This window comes from Barbus barbus (assembly GCF_936440315.1).
Source record: "Barbus barbus genome assembly, chromosome: 36".
Classification (NCBI taxonomy): Eukaryota; Metazoa; Chordata; class Actinopteri; order Cypriniformes; family Cyprinidae; genus Barbus; species Barbus barbus.
This window is the reverse complement of record NC_136714.1, coordinates 13,080,281-13,106,095: the sequence shown is the minus strand read 5'-3', so window position 1 is coordinate 13,106,095 and position 25,815 is coordinate 13,080,281. Positions and strand designations below refer to the sequence as shown.

Here is a 25,815-nt window from a genome sequence, read left to right as displayed (position 1 = left end):
CCTGTGAAATATGAAACATATAATCTTTATTTTTCATTCAAAATTTATGTAAATATTTTAGATTGACCGATCTATTTCAAGATCACTCACACAGTTCCATCCAAGAGGAAAAAAAAATGTGTATATTATATGCTTCATTGGCAGTTCTCAGCAGCAAGATTTGAAGTTCTGCTGCGTCATGTTCTGTTTAATGCTGTTTCTAAAAGTTCATTCAATTCTTGAGTAACAGCCAAATAATATTTTCAAAAAAAATATCTGCATTATCAGATTCATCACCATACTCAGCAGCAGCCAATCCAAATCACTGCGTCATTGTACAACAGCCTTCAGAAGAGAAATCAACAATTAAGATTAAGTGTGAGGATATTACTAAACTGTATATTCAAACTAGCTGAGATCTGATAAAATCTCAGCTGATGATGAAGACTCTGGGCCCTTCCTCTCTCATGGGCGGCAGGCACTCTATGTTCTCTATGAGGATGTGCTTGTCCTCCCTCTTCGACGGGCTTTCTGGCTGACAAAGGTTGCTTCTTAGATCTTCAAAACTCACGTTCAAGTCTTTGAAGAGGTGTAGCATGCTCACCCCAATAACAATCACCAAGAAGCCCCCGATGGTGCCCACCACATCCACTCCTGACATGGCTCCCCATTCTTTAAAGAGAATCACGGAGGTGCTCAGGACTACAGTGGTGAAGAAGACGTAGTAGATGGGGTACACCAAGAGCGTATTGAACGTATCCAGCGACTTATTCAGATAGTTGACCTGGATGATGATGGATCCAATTAGGGTCAGCAAAAGAATCCAAGTGAGAGGGTGACGGACCACTGAAAGGTCAGAGAACATGGTGTGGATCGCAATGCCGAGGCCCTTGACCGAGGACACGGTGAACGACCCGAGCAGAGAGCAGATGCTGATGTAGACTAATATGTTGGTTTGACCGAAGCGAGGAGAGACGCAGAAGATCAGGACCATACAAGTGACCAGCAGGATGCTGGCAAACACCAGAAAACCTTCAGGAGAAGCAGAAAAAGCTGCTGTTATCCATTACAACATGTTTTCGGTTCTATAACTAACGGTATATAAACACTAACCAGGATCCAGCAGTTTCTGTGTCATTTCTGTAAGCGTCGTCACCTCTTCCTCTTCAGGTGCATGTATCACCATTATAGTGCTTCCCAGTATGCTGAGCATGCAGCCAAGTTTTCCTAGCAGATTCATTGTTTCTCCAAACAAGTGGGAGGACAGAACTGCACTGAAGAGAGTAAATAAACATTAACTTTAGTACCTTTCCATTTAGTACTAATGAAAACACTAGAAATAAACACAAAAGGCCATAAACCGAATCAATGCACTCATACTGAGAAATGGACATGCGAGGGATTCGATTATAATCTCACGACCTTGGCAGATGAAGGTGGAGATCAGTGAGCGAGATATTCTTGGTATATGTTTATAATAATCATATCATGATGAATTGACTGCTTGTTATTGAAATTATCAATTGACATGTTCTTTGAATATCTAATATGTGTTAAAATGACATTGCAAGACATAATTTCAGCCTCTGCTGAGGCTGTATCAATAAATAAACCATTCAATGTTTGTTTGTTTGGGGGAGAGAGTTGACAGGCTGGGGGAAGGACAATAAATATGGGGTCAGTAAGAATTTTTGTTTTAAGAAATGAATACTTTAAATTTAAAGGATGTATTTAATTGATCAAAAGTGACAGTAAAGATATTTACGATGTTACAAATTATTTCAATTTTAAATAAATGCTATTCTTTTGAACTTTGAATGTGTCTATACACTGTATCTAATTTGCATATTAATGTGTTCTTGGGGCAACATATAATGAAAAAAATAAGTGTAATAATGGGAGTAATAATTGTCAAGATTTATTAGGAATATTGAAATATAATTTATTTCCCTATTCATTTGTTGTCTCTCCCAAAATGCGTATGAAACATGAATGAAATCAACGCCCTGTTTCATAACAGAAAGTCATATTTTGATTTGAAACCCCATAACATTTTCCTGGGATGTTGATTTATACAAACAGTTTAAAAATTAGTTAGATTTAAATGATAATTACAAAAGGTAACACTTTATTTTAAGGTGTCCATAATACAGAGTAATTACCTAATTAAGTACTTACAGTGGGGCAAATAAGTATTTGATACACTGCCGATTTTTCAAGTTTTCCCACTTACAAAGAATGGAGAGCTCTGTCATTTTTATCGTAGGTACACCTCAACTGTGAGAGACAGAATATATAAAAAAATCCAGAAAATCACATTGTATGATTTTTGAATAATTAATTTCCATTTTATTGCATGAAATAAGTATTTGATACAATAGAAAAATAGAACTTAATATTTGGTACAGAAACCTTTGTTTACAATTACAGAGGTCAGACGTTTCCTGTAGTTCTTGGCCAGGTTTGCACACACTGCAGCAGGGATTTTGGCCCACTCCTCCATACAGGTCTTCTCCAGATCTTTCAGGTTTTGGGGCTGTCGCTGGGCAACACGGAGTTTCAGCTCCCTCCATAGATTTTCTGTTGGGTTCAGGTTTGGAGACTGGCTAGTCCACTCCAGGACCTTGAAATGCTTCTTACGGAGCCACTCCTTAGTTGCCATGCTGTGTGTTTGGGGACATTGTCATGCTGGAAGACCCAGCCACGACCCATCTTCAATGCTCTTACTGAGGGAAGGAGGTTGTTGCCAAAAACCTCGCAATACATGACCCCATCCATCCTCCCCTCAATACGGTGCAGTCGTCCTGTCCCCATTTGCAGAAAAGCACCCCCAAATCATGATGTTTCCACCCCCATGCTTCACGGTTGGGATGGTGTTCTTGGGATTGTACTCATCCTTCTTCCTCCAAACACGGCGAGTGGAGTTTATACCAAAAAGTTCTATTTTGGTCTCATCTGACCACATGACCTTCTCCCATGCCTTCTCTGGATCATCCAGATGGTCTTTGGCAAACTTCAGACGGGCCTGGACATGTGCTGGCTTGAGCAGGGGGACCTTGCGCGCGCTGCAGGATTTTTATCCATTACGGTGTAGTGTGTTACTAATGGTAACCATTGAGACTGTGGTCCCAGCTCTCTTCAGGTCATTGACCAGGTCCTCCCGTGTAGTTCTAGGCTGATCCCTCACCTTTCTCAGGATCATTGATACTCCACGAGGCGAGATCTTGCATGGAGCCCCAGTCCGAGGGAGATTGACAGTCATCTTGAATTTCTTCCATTTTCTAATAATTGCGCCAACAGTGGTTGCCTTCTCACCAAGCTGTTTGCCTATCGTCCTGTAGCCCATCCCAGCCTTGTGCAGGTCTACAATTGTGTCCCTAGTGTCCTTAGACAGCTCTTTGGTCTTGCCCATAGTGGAGAGGTTGGAGTCTGATTGATTGAGTGGGAGAACAGGTGTCTTTTATACAGGTAACGAGTTCAAACAGGTGCAATTAATACAGGTAATGATTGGAGGATAGGAGGGCTTCTTAAAGACAAACTAACAGGTCTGTGAGAGCCAGAATTCTTGCTGGTTGGTAGCTGATCAAATACTTATTTCATGCAATAAATTGGAAGTTAATTATGTAAAAATCATACAATGTGATTTTCTGGATTTTTTTATATTTTCTGTCTCTCACAGTTGAGGTGTACCTACGATGAAAATTACAGAGCTCTCCATTCTTTGTAAGTGGGAAAACTTGAAAAATCGGCAGTGTATCAAATACTTATTTGCCCCACTGTATGTAGTAGTCGTTGTACTTACATGCAATAAAATGTACTTACCATGTAACTAAGTTATGGAACAGCCTGTAATTGCAGTTTGTAATTATGTAGATGTAATAGGCAGCTACTGTTACACATACTGTAGCAGACCGAGTCTGTTACACAGCAACTTGTGTAACCAAAAGATTGTTACATGTGTTGCAGACATTATACAACGTAATTACAAATGTAAGTACACAGGCATAAGCTACTTAAAATAAAGTGTATCAAGATTTTACTTAAGTGTACTGTATTTATACTGTACACCTTATCCAGCTGCACCTTAGTTTGATTTAACCCACCAGTACACAGCTTAAATACATGTAATACCTTTCTAATTACATTAAAATTACAGAATATTACACAGGCATTAGCTACTTAAAATAAAGTGTAACAAGATTGTACTTAAGTGTACTAGTAGCGGTGTAACATACTCAGTTTGTTACATATGTGTAACAGTAGCTGCCTATTACATCTAAATAATTACAAACTGTAAGTACAGGCTGTTCCATAACTTAGTAGTAACCATTGTACTTACATGAAACAAAATGTACTTATCATGTAACTAAGTACTTAATTAGGTAATTACTCTGTATTATGACACATTAAAATAAAGTGTTACCTTACAAAATATTATCATATTTCCATAAGAGTGTCACATTTGATCACTAAATTAATGTGAGCCATGTTTGAAGACCAAGGAGAGAGAGTGCTCATGGTGAAACTTCCAAATATTTGGTATCTCTGAAAAGCCCTGCATGTGCTCTGTACAGGACATGTATAGTCTGTGGCATGTACAGTCTCAGACTATAAATTCATTAAAATATAATGTCCTCTACTGAGGACTCAGGATCTCAGGAGGCAATAGCTCAGCCAACTGTGCTTTATCTGCATAAAAGGTATTACAATTCAGGATGTTTAACATTACAGTCCTACATATTTCAAAATATACTAGTCCTCTCACTCATAGACTTGTAAAGTTTACACAGCATTGTGTGGAGCAAACCACTGGCGAGGGTAAATAAGGGCGGTGCCGTTACCTTATAAGAACACTGAGAGCTCCTAAAGGGGTCACCACTGTGGCTGGAGCAAACATGTACGCTGTGAAATTTGCCACTTCACCACCACCCACTGCGAAAAACAACAGGATATTATCCAACACTCTTAAAAATAAAGGTGCTTAAAAGGTTCTTCACAGCGATACCATAGAAGAACCATTTTTGGTTCCACAAAGAACCATTCAGTCAAAGCTTCTTTAAAGAACCATCTCTTCCTTACCTTTTTATAATCTGAACAACCTTCTTTTGCCACAAATAAACTTTTGTGAAACAGAAAGGTTCATCAGATGTTAGAGGTTCTTTATGGAACCATTTAGACAAAAAGGGTTTTCTATGGCATGGTGAAGCACCTTTATTTTTGCAGATGCTTTGCATTGCACTTACTTGTCAAAAGGCCTCCCCACCACAGCCAGTCCTTCAGGTACCCATGACCTCCCTCAGCTAAACAGACAAGGATTTTCACGTATGCAGTTTGTTTAAGAACACAAAACAGAGCATGTTGGTGATTCTGTCATTATTAGCTAAGCACAAACAAAGAAGGAACCAGTATCAAGTTTCAACCAATTTCACAATTGTAACTCAGTTGAGTAAAATAATTAAGCGTTAAATCCAAATACCCTCGAACAAAACCAGTTACTCAACATTCCGAATATTAAAATATAAACATTTAATAAGGGTTATTTCACCAGAACTTGCTGGCACATTTGAACTCTTTGTATTATGTAAATACTGATGCAAATGACCTTACCTGCTCTCGTCTCCCCAGTACTGGCCAAACGTAGCAACGCCTTCTTCTTCAGGATAATGCTTCCTCCTATAAGAAAAGCTGAGAGCACGGCCAGCGTCAAGCCTATCCAGAAATTGTAGTTGCTCCATTTGTCAATGGTCAGAGCTGCTGTGTTGACTGTAGAGTTTTCATTGGAGTTGTCTACACTAAAAGACGCGTTGCCAACACCCGTGTCAAACACACAAACAGAGGCGGACGTGGGACAGAAGATCCTTATTACTGAACCTGATCACAAGAACAAAGAGGACAATAGGTTACAACAATAGATTACATTACCACTGTATTTGTTTAGGGTAAATGTTCAAAATTGTTCAAAACAAATTATGACACCGCCCAAAAAATGCTTATTCAGATTAAACAGTTTTTATATTAAAAAAAATATTTTTATTTTTTTAAATCACTTTAAAAAAAAAAAAAGACATGAAACTGCTAAATCAACATTGCTAAAAGGGCAATGGCAAGAAAGGGCAATGAACTCATCACTACAGGCTGCCATTTTGTTACTTTTTATTTAACATTTTAATACATATATAATTGTTATATAAATTATTTATTACAGATTTTTGGTCTGAATTTTTTAAGGTTAATAAAAGATCTGACAACAGCTGCACAACTTATTATAGGCCTATACAACTCATTTTAATAATAATAATCATCGTTCATGGCCACCATCTCATTTCTAAAGAACCTTCGTTTATAAATCACCTTTTAAAGATAGTTTGCATAGTGTTTTTATAGGGAACAATGGAACCAAAGGTACAGGCATAAACAATTATCTGTCATTGACTGAAAGGCTGACATCATACAATAAGGAATGTTTGTCCTTTAAACAAATATGTTAGCAAATGTTCATAAACATGAAGTCATTCATATCCTTTCCAAAGAAGAACACATTGATGAGTCGAAACTATAACGTGCAACTATTACAAATAACCAACCAAAAGCAGTTTTCACATTACATGCACGAAAACACACAAGCACATAATAAAATCATATTGCAAGTTAAGTTATAGTCGACGGTAGTCGTTGAAAAACAACTCTCTTACCATTAATACATGAATCGGATGTCAGGTGTATGTCTTTCATTATGTCACCCACTGTTATTTACACGACGGGTTAAAACTTATCGAAATGAAGCCATTTAAAAACTAAAATTTTGTATCAGAATAAACTACGAGGTAAACATATTTCTTTCGGACTTCGCCTCGGTTCATTTGAATATGCCAGAATACACTTTCTGCGTCGTTACTAACCCCGCACGTAACTACATAGAATCACAGCGGAGGAAAACACGACACCTGAGATGCGCCACCGAGCAAAGCAGGTACACTGCCACGCCCAAACAGCGCCTCGGTGACACGGCCACGCGTGATAACCAGCCTGCAGTTACTAATAGGGATAGTAACGGCCTTCTTCATAATACCATGAGCAGAACTCAAACACTTGTTAAACTTCCTATTTAAACATGGCATTTATATTGATTGAGGGACGAGGACGTGGTGTTACTGTTTAGAGAGTTAGACATATAAGCCTACAAATAGCTATAATATCCAATAAAATAGTCGTTATTTGCTTGTTTGTATTGTAATTTCAGAACAGCAGATACCTGATACTGCTGTGGTATTTGCTGAGACAAGTTTCTCAGGAAGCTGGAGAACCAGTTTGTCTTATAACGGGTTTAAGGAGAGATCAAGAAGAAAGACATGCTTAGTCATTCTAGAATTGCGGGTACATTTCAAATAGAAAAAGAAGACAAAAATAGGATTTTCTTTTTATGTTAAACTTTTTTATTTTCATAGAACACACTTCAAATTTGATATTTTCAATATTTGCTGATCTTAAACTTGTAAGATTTTTAAAAATTATTCTGAAAATCTAAGTACGAACAGAAAAATCTGTCAACTCTGTTATAGACAAACTGGGTCCAATATATACAGTTAACAAATGTGACAAAATTTAAAACACTCTCTACACTAAGATAACTTCTGTCTTTTCATCAATTAATTCAACTTTAAGCCTGATAAATTTTTGACTTTTTATTTTAGAGTAAAAAATATCAACACCTTTAACTGAAACGTTGCCAAGATATTGTGCATTTTCTCTAAAAATAGCTTTAAAAATGACTGAAATTCTACCACATTTCATGTAGTAAGAAAACTATTTAGGCTAATCAGCTTCTAAAAAAAATATTTAACAATAGAACACATATAATGATATTTTTAAAGCAAAATCTTAAACAAACAGAGCTGACACTGATGGTAACAGAGTTGATATCAATAACAGAGTTGACCACCCATAGTTATAAGTCCAAAAACAACAACGTTTTCTGTCACACTCTGAAACTTTTGAAACCATTTTAAATGTAAAAACAACTATTTAATCTTAACAAATACAAATTACAGATCTTTCATGAACTTGAAAATTAACTGCATGTGTCTGGAAAATAAAATTCAACAGCTGCTCTCAATCTGGGCATGCACATCAATTATTGGCAATTTCTGCCCATATGTCTTTGTTTATTTCTGCATTATGAAACAAGAGGGATTTTTGAATCTCTGCAGGGACTTTATGTCTTCCTAACTGCTTCCGTGTTTTTGATCGAGGGGATTCAGGCACACACGTCAGTCTCTGGAGGCGTTTCTGGATTTGCGGACAGTAGTTTTCTTTTTCAGCAAAATCTTCAATTTTTCAATTTCTCTGTATAATTTGGAGTTTTCCCGTTTTATTTTTCTTCGTCCTGACTGCCTTTGTCTGAAAATTTTTTAATTCATTAATTAATAAAAATTTTAAGTAGCCTATTTCAATTCATATTTTGGTATTTAGTATTTAAATCTGCACTGTTGAACCTAAGAAATAGCAGTTTGCTAGAATTTTAGTTTACTTGTAAGCCATATGTTTACATTTGTATTTATAAACATTAGAACAAAACAGGCTTGTCTTTTAAAGGGATACTCCACCCCAAAATGCAAATTTTGGCATTAATCACTTACCCCCATGTCGTCCCAAACCCGTAAAAGCTCTGTTTGTCTTCTGAACACAATTTAAGATATTTTAGATGAAATCCAGGATAGAGTATTCTGACGATGTCTTTATACTTTTCTGGACCTTGACCGTGTTATTTAACAGGTAGTCAATGATTTCATCTAAAATATCTTACATTTTTTTCCGAGGACGAACGAAGCTCCAGCGTGTCTGGAACGACATAGAGGTAAGTGAATAATGACAACATTTTCATTCTGGGGTGGAGTAACCCTTTAAGTAATGGTGGGGTGAGAATTCCTATGCAGTTCCAAAGTTGCACAGTGCACTATTAATTAAAATGTGTAAACAGACCATGCGAAATTATGGAGTATACCTTTAAGACACAACATCTTGGAGGAAACAGTTCAGTTATTATGTTGACAGTCCTATCACAGAACTTAACTTTCCTCAATCTGCATGTGTCTACATAACCTAAATAAAATTCTACTCTTGGACCTAATGTTATCTGGATATCTGTGGTTCAGGGTCTGGTTCAGGACTTTGTGGTGGTGTCATCTCTACAAGTCTCTGCCTTTTTGCTCTGCACCTCTGCTGTGCCTCTCTCCAATACCTGCGCTTGTACCTTTTCTCCCTTTCACACAGATCAGACACTTCATTTGTCTGCCCTGCATTTTTCCTTTTGTGCCATCTTTTTCTGTCCTTTCTCAAATTTTCTGCCTGCCTTACAGGGTCGGCATCTCGCCGTGCCCTGTATTGCCGCTGCCTTTCTGCTGCTGACAGCTTCATTTACCTATCTTTTTTTTTCCTTAACCTGGAATGATATACAACAACAAATGTATAATTTACAGTAAAATGAATCCATATTTGTAAAATAATACAAAACGCTTAAATGTGATGGGGAACATTTGACTCTGTTAATCATTGTCAACTCTGTTATCATTAAACTTTTTAGACCACTAACAGAGTTGACAATAATAGAGTTGACATTTTCCTCCATTTTGTGCTTTAGCTCAAGATGCTAACCTCAAACCAGATACCACATGGCATGTCTAAAACAGAAATTTATGCATTTTCATCATATTATTGTTTTTAAAAAAGTGAATGAGAGATTCATTGAAATATCACAATAACAGATTTGACAAATATTTAATCTACTATTGGTGTATCCTAAACATTTTGTACAAATGAATGAGAGAGGAATAATGACATACCTCAGTGCCTTTCAGATTTTCCCACCAGAGGAAGTGACATCACTTGGAGCAAGTCACATGCTTTTTCTATCAGTGCTTTAAAAATTGTTATGCCTTTTTATAACAGAGTTAACAGAGTTGACCAGAACGTAGGGACAGACACAAAATGTATTTTTTAATTACTAAAATTACAAATAATACAGAAAATAGATGTATTCTGCAACTGTTTACATAAATTAGTAGAGTAATCACACCAAAAAATTAAAATTAGACGTAATTATTTCATGATAATTGAAGCTGAATGTATGATTCAGGCGGCATAGACAGTCAAAAATAGGTATAGAGGGAGTCTTTAATTTAATATTTTCAAGACAAAAGTGTTCCTAAATACACATAAATATTATTTTTAGTGATAGCTTGATATAATTTGTGTAATTATTCAAAACGGTTTCAATAATTTTTTTGTTTTTGAAAAATAATGAAAGGTTTATCTAGGAGACGCAAAATGTACCCCCAATTCTAGAATGGCTGTAAAGTGTTGTTTATATATTAAAAGAGACCGTTTAGCAGGCTTACTATATTTTGATCACTGCATGGGCTTATGCTCATTAAACTTTAATCTCCCTCAGTGCCATATGTTGTTGTTTTGCAACTAAGTTCTGCATTTCATTTGGAGGAGGATCAGGATGTGCTTGACACTCTTATGAGAAAGGAGAACTTTGAGACACATGAGTTGTTGTATATGCAAATCAGTTCGGACATTTTTTGTCACTTCCGCATTTCAATAACATGACCTGTTCGAACTCGATTGGTAAGCAGTTATTCTGTTGCTCTCAGGTGTGTCAAAATCAGTTTTTAAATAGAGCACCTGGGGCTATTGCAAACCACCTGGAGACTGGTAACCTAGAGCAAGTGTGCTCACACAAAACTCCCTTGACACTGGCTGCATAAGCACAAGTTCCACTGAATTGCATGAGATTGAGGGTGCAAATGTAGGGTTAAATGTTAGGTTACAGTAATCTTGCAGTCATAAAATAGCATAAAATAAAAAGTTACCCAGTAGCAAAATGCAAATATTTACATAAACCTTTTGAAGAATATCTGGCAGACTGTCAGAAATGAGTAGGAAGTGTAGAGGCCCTTGCTTTGAATGACTTCAGCACATCTGACTGTGGCTACAGGACATCACTAGTTTCTCACACTGTTCTGGTGTGATCTTGGTCCACTTTTCTTCCACTCTCTTCCATAGTTTGGAAACAGGGTTTCTTTGTCACCAAGAATTTTCCAGAGATTTTCAACTGGGTTTAGATCAGGACTCTGGGCCTGCCATTTCATTATTTCAGTGTTCTTAGCTTCAAGGAACTGCTCTAAAAGTATTGTTCTGCATGAAAATGACATGCTGATTGGGAGATGCTTGCAGGGAAGGAACCGCATATTGCTGAAAGAGGTTCCGATAAACATTTGCATTCATCCTGCCATGTGGCTACTACAGAAAACTTCCCCCAAACCATGACACTTCCTCCTCCACCTTTCACTGACTTCTTTACACACTCGGGCTTCAGTTATTCCTCAGTCTGACGCCTAACAAGATGTTTCCTATCAGACCCAAATAAATTAAACTTGCTTGTCATCACTAAAGTGAACTTTGGACCAGTTCTCCTCTCTCCACACAACATGCTCCTCAGCAAATGTGAGAGTAACCTTTTGATTCTTTCTTCTTGTCACGAATCTGGTCTGTGGACTTCCGTTTACTCACCACCAGAGGTCACTCCTCCATCACATTGACTTTTGCACCACACTGTTGCACTTCACCCACGAACTACAATTCCCATCATCCATTGCACTGACAACACAGCTGTTACCAATCTCACATTGTTCTGATCACACAGCTGATTGCACTGTTTACACACGCTTTATAAGCCTTGAACTTGCTCTCTGTCTTTGCCGAGTATTGTTCTGCGTTTAGCACTCTCCTAGTGTTAGCTGCCTTACCGAGCCATTCTGTGTTTTCTAAGTCTAAGTTTAGATTTTGTTTATAGTCTCGTTTCCTGTCCTTGTATCTTGGATTTACCCTTGTCTCACCGTTTCGGACTCTGTGTATACCTCGTTTGGATTATTGCTCAGGTTATCGGACTACCCCTCTTCTCAAGCCCTCTGGATATTGTTCGCCGATCGAGGACCCACGCATGCCCTTGGATTACTCTTGTGTCTTGCCCGTGCCATACCCGTTTGCTGGTGTTTTGACCCTGCCTGTTATTTTTCTATGTTTATTAATAAAAGCTTGCAAATGGATCCTCACATCTCATTCACCCCGTTACACTGTTGATGAGAGGCCTGGTCACTGCAGAGTGTGCTTTCAGTCCGACTTCTCTTAAACATATCCTTACCCTGTTCAGCGTTCACCTTGCGAGCAATTTCAGCTGTAGTGTTGAACCAATTCTCCATTAAGAGTCTCCACATTGTGCTGTCCTCTCATGCATTTGAATGAAGGCAGCGGCTATTTACACTAAGTGTAAATAGCGATAGACGCTATTTACACTAAGTGCAAATAGCAATAGATGCTATTTACACCAAGTGCAAATAGCATATTTTTTTGGCTGCGGCTATTTGCACTAAGTGTAAATAGCGATAGACGCTATTTACACTAAGTGCAAATAGCTATAGATTTTATTTACACTATGTTAAAATAGCAAGATTTGCAACTACTTATTGCAAATAGTGGCAATTATCTGCACCTCAGTATTGTAGTACATTATAAAACAGTACGCAATAATAACATACTGAGTGTAAATTATAATTTTAATTCAAATTTATTAAATGGATGCCACCTTATTGGGACAATAAAGCCCTCCCTACACCTACCCGATACTTTATTTTCAACTTTTTGATTATTTCCTTCATTTTTATTGAAAATAAATGCCTTTCTGATGCGATATGAGATTTGAAAAGGGAGAAAAAAATGTTTGGTAAAAGGTGGGCTCGAACTCGGGTCGCTCGCGTCAAAAAGCATGCGCCTTACCATCTACGCCACTGAAACTGATCACACAATCACACGTTAGTGGGCGGAGTTAGTGTAAATAGCCTTTGCCAACAAGATGGGCTATTTGCACTTAGTGTAAATAGACACTCCGTTGAAGGGCACTAGTGACATTGTAAACCTAAACCTGCAATATTCAAGAAATCACAGATTTGAAATGACCAGCTTCTCTTGCAGTGGCCTTTATCCGGACAACCTCTTTTCGCAGGGTTTCAGTCAGAGCAGCCCACAATTTTACAATCCCAGTGAAATTAGAAGGAATGCTGCCAGTTAAACCGGGGTTGTTGTGTAATTAAGGAAATTAATACCAGGTGCCAGATTAACACCAATAACTGGGAAGTATCTGTAAGTGTTCTCTAATTTTGATCAGTGTTCTTTTTTCAAATATCTCATTTATGTTTTTTATACTGTGCTTCAGAATACAATTAATTTATGAAATATCCTTAAACTGCCTTTCTACTCCTATTTTAACTTCAAATAGGACAAAGCAGTGACCTTGATATTTAGGAAATTATAGGTTGTTCTCTGATTTTGATCTTGAATGTATATACAGTATACAAAACAAATATATATTGGGCTGATTCTCTTATTTTAGTGAACAATGATTCAAACATTAACATAAATCTGACAGGCGTCAAATAAAATTAAATATCCACTAGCAAAATGCAATAAATAAATACCCTAAAAAGCAGACTAATATTACAGGACAATTCTATAAATGGCCAGCTGATGTCACTGCAAGATAATAAACACAAAACATGGCTTCAACTCTGCTATTCGACTGCTGTCGAAGAGAAAATCATCTGAAGTCAAACCAGGTGATAAAGTTGGCTTCTTGTTGAGATATTTCCTTTAAACTATCCATTTTAAAGGTCACTCAGGGTGGAATAGGACTTTTGTTTTACTCTGCCAGTCCATCTAAACAAAATCTCCAATGTGATTATATGGATAAAAAAGGAGCTGAAAGACATTATAAATTCATTAGAATCCGGACAGGGGCTAAAGAGGGTCAAATAAACAATGTTGTTAGAGTTAAAAGTGTCAACACAGTTCAGATTCATTCTTCGCTTGTAGATTCTATCAAATCAATAGGCCTACTCCAAATGATAGATGGTTGAGCCTATAAACCTGTCATTTTATTCCTCATTTCCATCTTCAACAAACAACAAAATCATGTGATATAGAGTTATCAGTGTTGTCTCAACATACCTTTTCCATCCTGCCCGTTTCTCATGCTCATGCAAATGTCATATTAGCCAACTGAAAGAGAGATGAGAATGGAAAACGTCACTCATAGCAATACCCTGTTTTCATTTGTCTGTGCATGTTCTGTTTTCAAGATGGCATTTGTTCAGTGTGTGCGGTGCGCTAATTACCATGATCATTCAAAACGGAGCACTACTCTTGCTTGCTGCCTCCCACACAAGCTCTGAAAAACAATTCATACAGCCACACAGAGAGATGATGTTGTTCCCCAGCACAGCTACTTTTTTTTTATAGGACAGATAGGTAGTAAACATCATTTCAATAACAGAACAGAACTGGATGAGGTTATTATTAGCAAGTCAGATGGCAATGTCTATCAGCACGAATTAACATCAATGACAAGGGCACTACCCAGATTATGGTCATTATAATTGTCATAGATATCAGACTTCAGCATGCAGGCCATCCATCGAAAGTCTGATGAATGTAGGTGACTTTATTATGCATGCATAAACCCCCTCTTGCTTTTATGCTTGTGAATTGCATGCAGCTCTTGTGTTAGATGTTATAATTAAGTATTTTCTCTTTAAATGCAATGCGTCCAGAGTGATTCTTAGTAAACACACTGGACACTTTAATATTAGTGTTTGTTTTTATTTCCACTTAGCTCCCAATAAAACATTTCGAAGGCAATCTGCTTGTTTGAATATGAAAGTGGGAGAAGTAAATGATGTGGAAAAACAGCTTAGGGACAGAAGTTGGTAACAATTAGGCTCTTTCCCAAGTTAAGGCATGGAAGTGCTAGGGTTGGCATGACAACTGTTTTAGGATCACTGAAAAAAAAAAAATCGGTATGAGTTTTTTTTTTTGGCTTACGGAATGATGAGCTTCTGAGTGAGGTTTCAGTCAGATCTGACTTTGGTTTTGCATCCTTTGTGACACAGAGATTTAAAATGGCTTTTAAACCATGAAGTGTTGCTATAGCTTTTACACTCATTACATGCATCTCAGATAAAATGATTATTAATAATAACTGAATTGCCATTGGCACCAATAGCCTCTTGCGCTATGGGTGTCCCAAGTACGAATCCCGGCTCGAGGACCATTCCCAATCCCATCCCCCTCTCTCCCACTTAGATTATAATAGTTTTAAAATACAATTTTTAAATACATAAATGATGTTTCTATCTTTGTTGCCACAGTTTTGGAAGTTCCTTCTTCTGTTCTAAAAAAGGGGTGTCCCGATACTTTTGTCCATGCAGTGTATGTACAAGTCATTGGTGTTTGGTGATGAGTTTTTGGCTCAAGGTTTGCATTTAAAACCAGGCGCCTCATTTATAAAATGTTGCACAGAAATCGTTCTAAATTTGTTCTAAGATAATTTAACAAAAGTGCATAAGTGCGAGTCAGAGAAAACGAACGTGCGCACAAAAAGACGTGCGTACGCCTCTCTTCACAGAGGGTGCAATCTGTGATCGCGTGCAGTTGCTGACGCTCGCTAAAGCGTGCAATCGCTTTCATGTGTGCGCTGTTTTATCGATACTTTCGCTTTCAAAATCGATCGCGTTCAGCAAGGAGGGGAGAGGATGGAAAGTGGGGGGGGGGGGGGGGGGGGGGGGTGTGTCACAGTAACTTGTTTACCGCACCGTGGCGGTAAGTACTTTTCCATGTCAAAGACCTTTTTTAAAAAAGATATGAGCACTTGCGTGGATTTAAGCGCACGCACACTATAAAATCAAATCTGAGCGTACGCATGCTTTATAAATGAGGCCCCAGAGGTGTTCAGCTGAGATGCAGATAGGAGTTTTACTTACTCAAACTTGTTCCTGAGATTAGGACTTTGCTTTCTGCTGACCAGTCAAGTTCTTCCACACTGACTGAATCAATCATTTCTCTTTGAACCTTGCCTTATACACAGAGACACTGTTATGTTAGAATAGAAAAGGCTTCTGTCCAAACTGTTGCTATAAAATTAGAAGCACACAATTCCCTAGAATATCATTATATGCTTAAACATTAAGATCTGTACTCATGGAAATTACTTAAGTAGTCAAACCTGTTCATTAGAAGGGGGTGACCCAATACTTTTGGCAATGTAGTGTATATCTAGGGTATAAGGCCTACTTTCTCTTGCCATAATATTGTAATTTAAAATATATTTTACTATATTTAAAATATAATGTAATAACTAATATTATTTTTATTTGAAAGGAGGAACAAGAATGAGTATAAATGGCAGATCACAAAAGACTGAAGCTGCAGATCAGAAGTAGCTGTTTTTACAGTCATTTTAAAAGAGATCAAACATTGTACTGATCTCACAGGATCTCTTTTCTTTTAGCAAACAGTGATTCACTCTGCTTCAGTACGTGTTCAGTATAAATTAACCAAATTATTTCTGGATTGTAGCTCTAAGTATTCATAAGCTTTTTATATTACTTTTGACAAACATAAGAATGTTGGTAACCAAACAATTGCTGGTAGCCATCGACTTTTTTCCATATTATGGAGTCAATGGCTACTGTTCGGTTACCAATATTCTTCAAATTCAAAATATCTTCTTTTGTGTTCAACAGAAGAAAGAAACTCATTTAACTTGACGGTGAGTAACTGATGACAGAATTGTAATTTTTGGATGAACTACCCTTTAATGTCACCGAACAGAACTGCAATTCAAGCTGTGTCTTAAATTTAGGCACCTCAATATAACCCTAAAGACAAAACTTCTCAGCTTCAGCTCTCAGAGATGAATGTATACCTGTAGGCACACAATTAGCCGAGTTTAGATAGTGCTGAATTTCTGAACACTTTGCAAATGCACGAAAGCCTCTGGCACTTTCTATGTCTTGAGCGTGAGCTATTCCTCTGCTGGAAGTGAGTGCGTGAAAGGCCAGGCCTATGGGGGAAACAGAAGGAAGAGAACAAATGTGGCATTTATCAAGATCAATACAGCACTCTGAGAGCCAAAAGAGCTCAAACAAGATGTTCTGTATCAGTGCAGTTCAGTCATGGACATGAATTCATCTGATGAGAAGAAACAGAAGAAGTAGATAACTTGACTCTAGATTTGGCATCATTAATTCTTAAAACAAATGCAAATGTCAACTAGTTAAGAACAGAGAGCGACAAAGAGAATAGACACATACGTCAAAACAGCAGAAATTGAGGTGAAACAAAAAGTGTTTAGTAAGAAAATGTTTATTTCTGAATACTCCTTGTCAACACGTTGATTTCTTGTTGTTACATCTTGCTGCCGTTTTTAAAAGGTATTTTGTGACGTGAATGTGAAAAAGAGGAGGGCTGAAGTACAGGGCTGTCAAGGTAATATGTTTTACTGATTAAATAAAAAAAGCAATAATAAAATTAACACAATGCTGAAAAACAGTAAGAGAAAACTTCCTCAGACAAGTGCTCATGGTAAAAAAAAATATATACCGACTTACTGACAATATTTATAAATCACATTGTGTATTTAAAGCTGTCATGCCACAATAATGTTGTATTTTTAAATGATTAATAAATTAACTTTAAATTAGTTTTCTTTCTCAGGAAACATGGATATACAGCATGTAATTAATTTGACTAATTAATCAGTATATCGTGATTCATTCGATTAAAATGTTTAATCAATTGACAGCCCTAGTCAAGACTAGAAGTGCAAAACCAACCAAAGAAACATCTAAATACAGAATTACACTTTAAATACAAGACCAGAAATAATTCAAAATATAATAAACAAAACTAATAACCCATCGAATGGAAAACAAAGGCCACAAAGCACCGTTTTGTCAGCACAGATGTTCCACGTCATTTTATGGTTGATTCTCTCTATTTGTACAAATGGAATTGGCAATAAAAATGACAGACGATCCATAACCGCTGAAGGTCCAATGGCAAAGTATTGAGGAAGGATACAAAGAGAGAAAAGCTCCCGACAAAGAAAGTTCTCCTGAATGGCTGAATAAAGATCTTGTGCTTAGAGTACTGACATTCAGTTTTACCTCTGCTTGTTTATAATTTCTAATGGATCAGTCCATTAGAGTTCATCTCTTCTGTTGTGATCTTCCACCTAAAATCCCGTTCTGTGCTTGAATCAGTGCATCCAGTCTGGTAGAGAAGCACAAGGCCAGATGTGGCACCTCGAAAGTTTTAAGATTTGATAGGTTTGAATATCATCATTTGTTGCCCGTCTATGTATCCAAAAGTGGCTTCATTTTATTACAGCATAAAGCAACGACTGAAGCAAACAAGCCATCGCCACAGAGCTTTGTTCCTCTCTAATGGACTGTTAGAGTCAGGCTATTAAATCACCCTATTAATCTCACACCATGAGCAATTTATGTTGTTGTCCGTGTGTCAGCTATTTGGCAGATTTCCATAAAATACTTTTCATGGAATTGGTGTTTACACGACAATATTTCAACTGTTATTACAACGACAATATTACAAACATAAGTTTTAGGGCTTCTAAGTCGACGGTGCTCATGCTGCCCTTGAATTTGTTGATACTGTCGCATCTGTGTACACCGACCTCATTAGCGGTTGAGTGTGGGATGTACTATTCATATCATCAGCTACTTCAACAGAAAAATGTCATGTAAACCAAGCAAGGAAGACAGAATGGAACTGGCAAAACAGTAACCCAAAACTTGGAACTGCGTAGCCTATACCCACTTTTCTCTCTCTCTCTCTGACGTCTTCAAATCTCAGACTCTATCGGGGAGCATGGACGGGAAAGTGGTGATTGATCCAAGTGTTCGTAAGTGAGGGGTGAGACTGTGAGCTACAGCGGTAATAATGACAGGACTGGTAATCAGCCTCTCCGAACCTATGGAAGAACTCACCTTCCCTAGAGAGACTTGCCAATCAAACTGGTTGGAAAGGAAGACATTTGTAGACTGTGCAATGAAGCTGACATATTGATGTAGCACACTTCCTAGCTTTTCATGGGACAACATCAGTCAAACATTTAATTTCATTCAGAATTGTTTCTTAAAGATGAAGTCTATAACTTTTTCCAATGGTAAAAGGATAGTTGATTAAAAAATGAAAGGACAGGACTAATTGTTTGTCTTACCAATGGCAGACAGAGGTCATTATTTTTGCAATTCTGGCACAGAATTCTACACACTTCACCTTAAAGGTACAGTTCACCCAAAAAGGAAAATTTGATAAATATATACTCACCCTCAGGCTATCCAACATGCAGATGAGTTGGTTTCTTCATCGGAACAGATTTGAAGAAATTTAGCATTGCATCACTTGTCCATCAATGGATCCTTTGCAGTGAATGGGTGCCATCATCCACAAGTAATCCACACAACTCCATCAGTTAATGTCTTGTGAATTGAAAAGCTGCATTAAGTGATGGACTGGAGTCGTGTGGATTACTTGTGAATTATTGTGATATTTTTAATCAGCTGTTTGAACTCTCATAATTACGGCACCCATTCACTACATTGGTGAGTGATACTAAATTTTTCACAATTTGTTTTCATGAAGAAACATACTCATCCACAATACAAATTAGACAGCAATTTTTCTTTTTTTGGTGAACTATTCCTTTTAACTATTTGATAAATAATTATGTAACTATGATTAAAGAATACTTTGGGCAAAAAAGTTCCTCAAACAGAGATGTGTATCAAAGATACATCATAAGGCAGATGAAAAGAATAAAATGGGGGGGGGGGGGGGGGACACTGCAGTTCAATTGTCAGTAATTTATGAGATTGAGGGAAACCTCTCAGTTTTGTCAAAAATGTATGCTTCATACAAAAACACCATACGCATGGTCTCCTTATTGCACCGGAGAAGTTCCAAAAAAAAAAAACATCTTAATATTAGAAAAGTAATTTTTCTCCCTCCTTATCTAATTTGATTTGGAGCCCAGAGTGTTTCCATGAATCCATTTGGCAGTACTTCAGTGGCAGGCGAGCGGTACGCTGCAGTGTCTCTCATGTCCTCTCCCACTCTTTCCATCGGTCTCCTGATGTCCCCTGATCTCGGAGAGGCTAATGGCTGTTTACATCCCAGTGGTGCTGAGGCCCATGGCGGCTGCCTGGCCCATACATGGCAGAGTCTGTGCCGCTTTGGGGAAGTCATGGGCCATCACGCGTCCGTTCTCACCTCCGCTGCCCATCCTAGTCAGTGTGGAGCCGAGCATGGCCGCATCAATGATTTGCTAGGAGAAAAGAAACACAAAGAAGCTGCTCAGACAGCACACTGTGCAGGCATTGCAGCACGGAAAAACGGTGCAGTTTTGAAGCCGGCTAACTGTTTGCGCCAGCTCTAACCTCAATTACGCATAAACACATTTATTTGCTCCAGCCAGTGCGGGCAATGATTCATGATAAGAAATGGTGAAAAATAACAGCCATCAAGTGCAGCAATGATGAGACCAGTGCCACACTAACTTGGAGCCACTCTCTCATGTAGCAATTTTACATAATGAAACCCTATAGGCTTGAAACTGGAGCTAATGATGTGGATGTTGGCTTGTACATCCTTGACGAATAAATGATTTAAATCCAGCACACTTCAGTGGATTGCTGGGGATTATGTTGCTCGGGCTGATGCAGACTAATTGGCCTGCAAGCAACAACGATTTGTTGCTGTGATATTCTAAATGTGGCTGTTCTGTGATTGTAATATCTTAACACTTGAAGAATGAAGAGAGAAGAGTGGCATGTTGCTGAAGAAGATGGTGTGACACAAAATACATGGTAAAAATATTTAGCGGTGTTAAACTGAAAGGAATAGTTCACACAAAAATGAACATCTGCTAAATATTTACTCACCCCTCAGGCTATGCAATATGTAAATGAGTTTGTTTCTTCATTATATTCTGAGAAATTTAGCATTACAACACTTGCTCACCAGTGGATCCTCTGGAGTGAATGGGTGCCGTCAGAATGAGAGTTCAAACAGCTGAAAAATACCATCTATCAATAATCCACAAGTAATCAACACAACGCCAGTCCATCAGTTAATGTCTTGTGAAGCAAAAAGCTGTGTGTTTATAATAAAAAAAATCCATCAAGACATTTTTAACGTCATATGAGTCCTCAATCCATATTGTTGCTTTCTCGTGTGAAAAGTCATCTTTTCTGAATCAGGAGAGAAATACGTACAGATCAAGCACTGTTTGCAAGTGAAAACAGTCCAAAACAATTCTAAACAAAAATGCCAGTGGATTTTGATGTGAGAGGACAACAGGAGATGGATTTTATAAAACTTTAATTTTTATGTTTTATCAGCTGTTTGGACTCTCATTCTGATGGCACCCATTCACTCCAGAGGATTGACTGGTGAGCAAGTGATCTAAAGCTAAATTTCCGATAAAGAAACAAACTCATCTACATCTTGGATGGCCTGAAGGTGAGTAAATGTTCAGCAAATTTCCATTTTTGGGCGAACTTTTACTAAAAAATAAAACAATTGTTATTATTAACTCATGTTGTTCCGAACCTGTATGGCTTTTTTCTTCTGCAAAACATGTATGTTTTAGTCCATACAATGAAAATGAACTTGATCCAAAAACAACACTATACCACACTGACCATCTTTTTTTTTTTATGTTCCACAGATCATATATGTATATATGATATGTCCCACTCTCAAACGTCCTGTTATATTAAAAAAAAAGTCAACACATTTTCATGTGGAAATTATTTCATGATAATCTATTACATTTTAAAACTGCTGTTCCTGGACACTGTCTGAAAAATATATTTAGGCAACACCATGTGTTTCATAAACCATGTCTTAAAATTACTTCTCAGATTTCCCTTTGAAGGACCTTAAATGAAAATGATGAGTCACCACATGTGTTTGTGGGTAATTAAATCTATATAAGTCACTGTATTCTTCTTAATTTTGTAAGCGTTCTAGAGCAATGCGCTCTAGGATTAGAGAGAGGCGCAGTGGGTGGTATGATGTTTACACCCACCCACAATTACCTCTTAAATGCCAACACGTTCCTCTGCCAGATCCCCCAGAGGAAGTGAGGTCAGTATACAATAGCAGTTATAAAACATTATAAGTGCCAAACACAAAGCCCATAATTAAATGTGGATAGATCTAAATATTGCACTATACTGGGCTGTAGATGCCGGACCCTGGATTATCATACACACCTTCATCCTTTGAGACTCGATTCTTGATTTGTAACAGAACTCAACCAGGGCCACCAGCATGGCCAGCCCAAGCCCACCAATCAGAATGTAGAAAACTCCAGCCACATTACTGAGGCTCAGAGCGCTGGTCTTATCCTGCAGAGCAGAGACGACAATCAAACACTTGCACTGAGATCTGTCACACGAACACATGTAAAGGAGAGCAACAAACATACATTATCTCTTTCTAGCACAGCTACTCAAACACACAAAATGATATTTACAGATCTAAGACATAATGTACACATAAACAAAATCTAGATACTTATTCATTCACTATATATTTAAATGGGTAACTCATAATATTCATTCGGTCGCAGTATATAAAATGACTCAGCAATAAAAAAGAACTGCCTAAATCATGCAAATGCATGCATCAGTTGCAAGCTTGGAACAAATATTAATCTTTCAGTAAATTCTGGCTGTCTCTGCATAGTGGATTAATGTTTAACAAAGCATTATAAATATAAACAAAATAATATTTTATAATAATATCAGTCAAACCAATAAAACTCCCTTTTTACATTTTAACTATAGCTATATAAAATATATAGTGCTTTTTTTAAACCATGCAGGTACAGAGGTGTTCAAAATTATTAGAACACTAGCATATTTTCACCAGCTAAAAATAGTTTTAAGTCAGTTATTTCTATCTTTTGCTGTAGTGTGTCAGTAGGAAATATCATCTTACATTTCCAAACATTCTTTTTGCCATTAACTGTAATAATCCAGTGAGATTTGTGTTTGCACAAGGAGTCTGACAACAGCCAGTGCTCCACACAGAGATCTGACCTCACCCCATCATCCAGTCTGTCAGGAATGACATGAAGAAACAGAACAAACTGAGACAGACTAAATCCAGAACAACTGTGGCAAGATGCTTCAAGAAACCTACCTGCAACGCTACAGTACTACAGTTTTGGGCACTTGTGTAAAATGCTGTCAAAAATAATGTCATAAATAGATTTTCTTTATCAATTAACTTCTATTAACTAAATTAAATCAACATTTGGTGTGACCATCTTTTTTGTTTAAAGCAGCTTTATCCCTAGGTGCACTTGCACATAGTTTTTCAGGTAGCTTTGCAGGAAGGTCTCTTATAGCATCTTGGAGACGTTGTCTGGATGATGGTGAGAACAGATCTCTGTGGGGAGCACTGGCTGTTGTCAGACTCCTGGATTATTACAATTAATGGCAAAATGAATGTTTGAAAATGTAAACTGATATTTCCTACTGACACCCTACAGCAAAAGAGAGAAATAACTGACTTAAAACCATTTTTTAGCTGGTGAAAATACTAGTGCTCTAATTATTTTGGCCACCACTGTATTTAACCATGCATGTCTTGTTTATCAAATTTCTTGATTCTGTGTTTTAAGGTTTCTCGTCCAAAGGTCATAACTGAGAGCCTTTGGCATCTCTCTCTGTCTCTGGTGGCAGAGACGTCATGTCAGGGGTGGTGGGAGTCAATGACATGCATCTGTTTGGCGACCATATTGAGGTCTCATCCATTGCCATGCACATTGTCTTTGGACAGAGGGACTCTTAAGGGGAAAATCAATCCAGTTAGAAGGCATTTCATGGCAACACTTTTCTCTCCAGACTGCCATTTACTCATGCTGAGATAGATGGATGGCTCTAGGTTTTATGTCGCTGTTGTTATGAGGAGGAGTTTAGGAGAAAGCTGATACCATGAGGAGAAAATAACACTTAACAACTACTACTCATATTTTCATACTGGTTTGTTTTCATTTTTGAAATTATATTGATTTTATATGTATACAAATGCATTGTCCATAAAACGAGTTGATAAAAATCACCCAGAATGCAAGGTGGGAATCTCTCTTTCCTTTTTACTTCTATAAAATCATGTATAAATTTACCGGACTAATTGAATGTAGTTAATATGCATCTGAAATTAGCATAATTCAAAACTATAATTATAGTATTCTGGTGTAATGTAAGACAATTTAGCTACTATTTAACACTAACGTTTTTTTCACTATAGGTTAATACTCATTATCCTCCATTTGTGTATTAATATATCGTATTAATGGTTTAAAACAGATGTAACTGCTAAGATGTATTTAAAATATAAAAATAAATATACTTGGTGTACTCTAAACAGGAAGGATGTGAAAATATAATGATTAAATCCAACTGTGGTGATGATTTAACCCTTGTGCAACCTTATGGACATTTTTATTTTTTATTTTTTTATCATTTTGCCTGTGTTAATGCTAACTGCATAAATTTTGGCTCAGGTGTGTATTTTTATTGGAATTTAATATTCCACCCTCATTTCCTTTAATAAATCTATTTTAAACTAGGTACAAAAAAGTGAACCACTCAGCACCTTTTGGACAAAAATGTCCCCATTGAAACCCATTAAAACTGCTATTTTTAATCGCAGTGCCGTTTAACTGTAAAATTATGCCATTTTTGTTAATAGGCTTTCATTCTGTTGGCAAGGCTTCAAAATAAAAAAAATTACCAGATGGTGCCATTTTTTCAGGTTTGGTCTATAAAGGGTCTATAAAGCAAATACTTGCTTTATTCCTGTTTTCTGCTTCTGCGTATTATAGAGCCAATTGGAAAATAATGCAGCTATAATTGTGTGGGTGTGTTGGTATAGATGTCAGAGTGTGGTTTGTATGGGTGTCATAAAAACAAATTGTGTGTGTGTGCGTTCTTGTAAAAATTCAGAGAGAGAAACTCTACTGCAAATCACAAATCTTACCACTGTGTGCACCAGCGGAGTTTTGCTGGCATCTCATGGGGAAAATTTGGTACTGTGCCCAAACAACATTTTAATGAAAGCTCATTTTTTGAGATATCAACCTCAAATTTGGAACACAACTCGTTTAGAAAAGCCTATGCCTTTGATTTTCTAGCAGGTTTAGAGTTCAACATGTTTCATATATAAAATATTCATAAAATAAAATATAAAATATTGTTCATAAATCATTTTCATAAACTTAAACCTGTTTAACTTTTTTTTGGTTTCACTTTTTAAACTTTTTTTACTTCAACAATAATCTGCCATGGGTCTTCTTTAAAATGAGAACTCTGTGCTCCCAAGCTTCCAATTTTTATGACATGGACATTTTTGTCCACTATGGACCTAAGTGTAACTTTTTTTTATTGATGCACAAGGGTTAAAACAATTACATCACAACACACTGAATTTTAATAGACTTTTATATACTTTCTGAATGCACACATTTAAATACATTTTTTGTTTATAAAAAGTAGGTGACACTTTACTCACAGCATTTATGTACAATGCATTATAAAAGTATTTTTAATGCATTAATTATGCCTTATAAATGCACCTAATCATGCATTTCAGGATCTCATGAATAATTGTAATCACAGTTTTAATAAATTATAATACTTATCTATTTGTTGTTACACCTTTAGAAAGTATACTAAATTAAACACGACAAACAAACCTTATAATGCATTTGGTTGTATTTATGAAGAGATATAATGCATTACAATGTACATTATTGATACTTTTATATGATATACCAAAGGTGCATTACAAGGCATAATTAATGCATTAAAACTACTTTTATAATGCATTATATATAAA

General features: G+C 37.0%; 2 protein-coding genes across 2 annotated transcripts in view; both read right to left on the bottom strand.

Annotated features, from left to right (window-relative positions):
- LOC306855696 (magnesium transporter NIPA2-like) lies at positions 1 to 6,947 on the bottom strand. Its single transcript, XM_079394506.1, has 6 exons — positions 6,672 to 6,947; positions 5,587 to 5,850; positions 5,223 to 5,279; positions 4,821 to 4,911; positions 1,093 to 1,253; positions 1 to 1,011 (listed from the first exon to the last, which is right to left on the bottom strand). The coding sequence occupies exons 1-6, from the start codon at positions 6,709 to 6,711 to the stop codon at positions 410 to 412; spliced, it is 1,215 nt and encodes a 404-aa protein (XP_079250632.1). The 5' UTR covers positions 6,712 to 6,947; the 3' UTR covers positions 1 to 409.
- A 13,118-nt stretch (positions 6,948 to 20,065) lies between these two features.
- The window catches only part of LOC306855581 (glutamate receptor 1-like), a gene marked incomplete at both ends in the record, with an annotated part of 68,941 nt that continues 63,191 nt past the window's right edge, over positions 20,066 to 25,815 (bottom strand). Inside the window, 2 exons of the mRNA XM_079394345.1 lie at positions 20,066 to 20,224; positions 22,179 to 22,313. Of these exons, the coding sequence (XP_079250471.1) occupies positions 20,066 to 20,224; positions 22,179 to 22,313 (294 nt within the window). The remainder of the gene's footprint in view (positions 20,225 to 22,178; positions 22,314 to 25,815) is intronic.

Coding starts and splice junctions, on each gene's coding strand:
- LOC306855696 (XM_079394506.1), bottom strand. CDS start 6,711: ATGAAAGACATACACCTGACATCCGATTCATGTATTAATG. Junction 5,851..6,671: donor ATCCGATTCATGTATTAATG/GTAAGAGAGTTG, acceptor TCTTGTGATCAG/GTTCAGTAATAAGGATCTTC. Junction 1,012..1,092: donor ACAGAAACTGCTGGATCCTG/GTTAGTGTTTAT, acceptor CTTCTCCTGAAG/GTTTTCTGGTGTTTGCCAGC.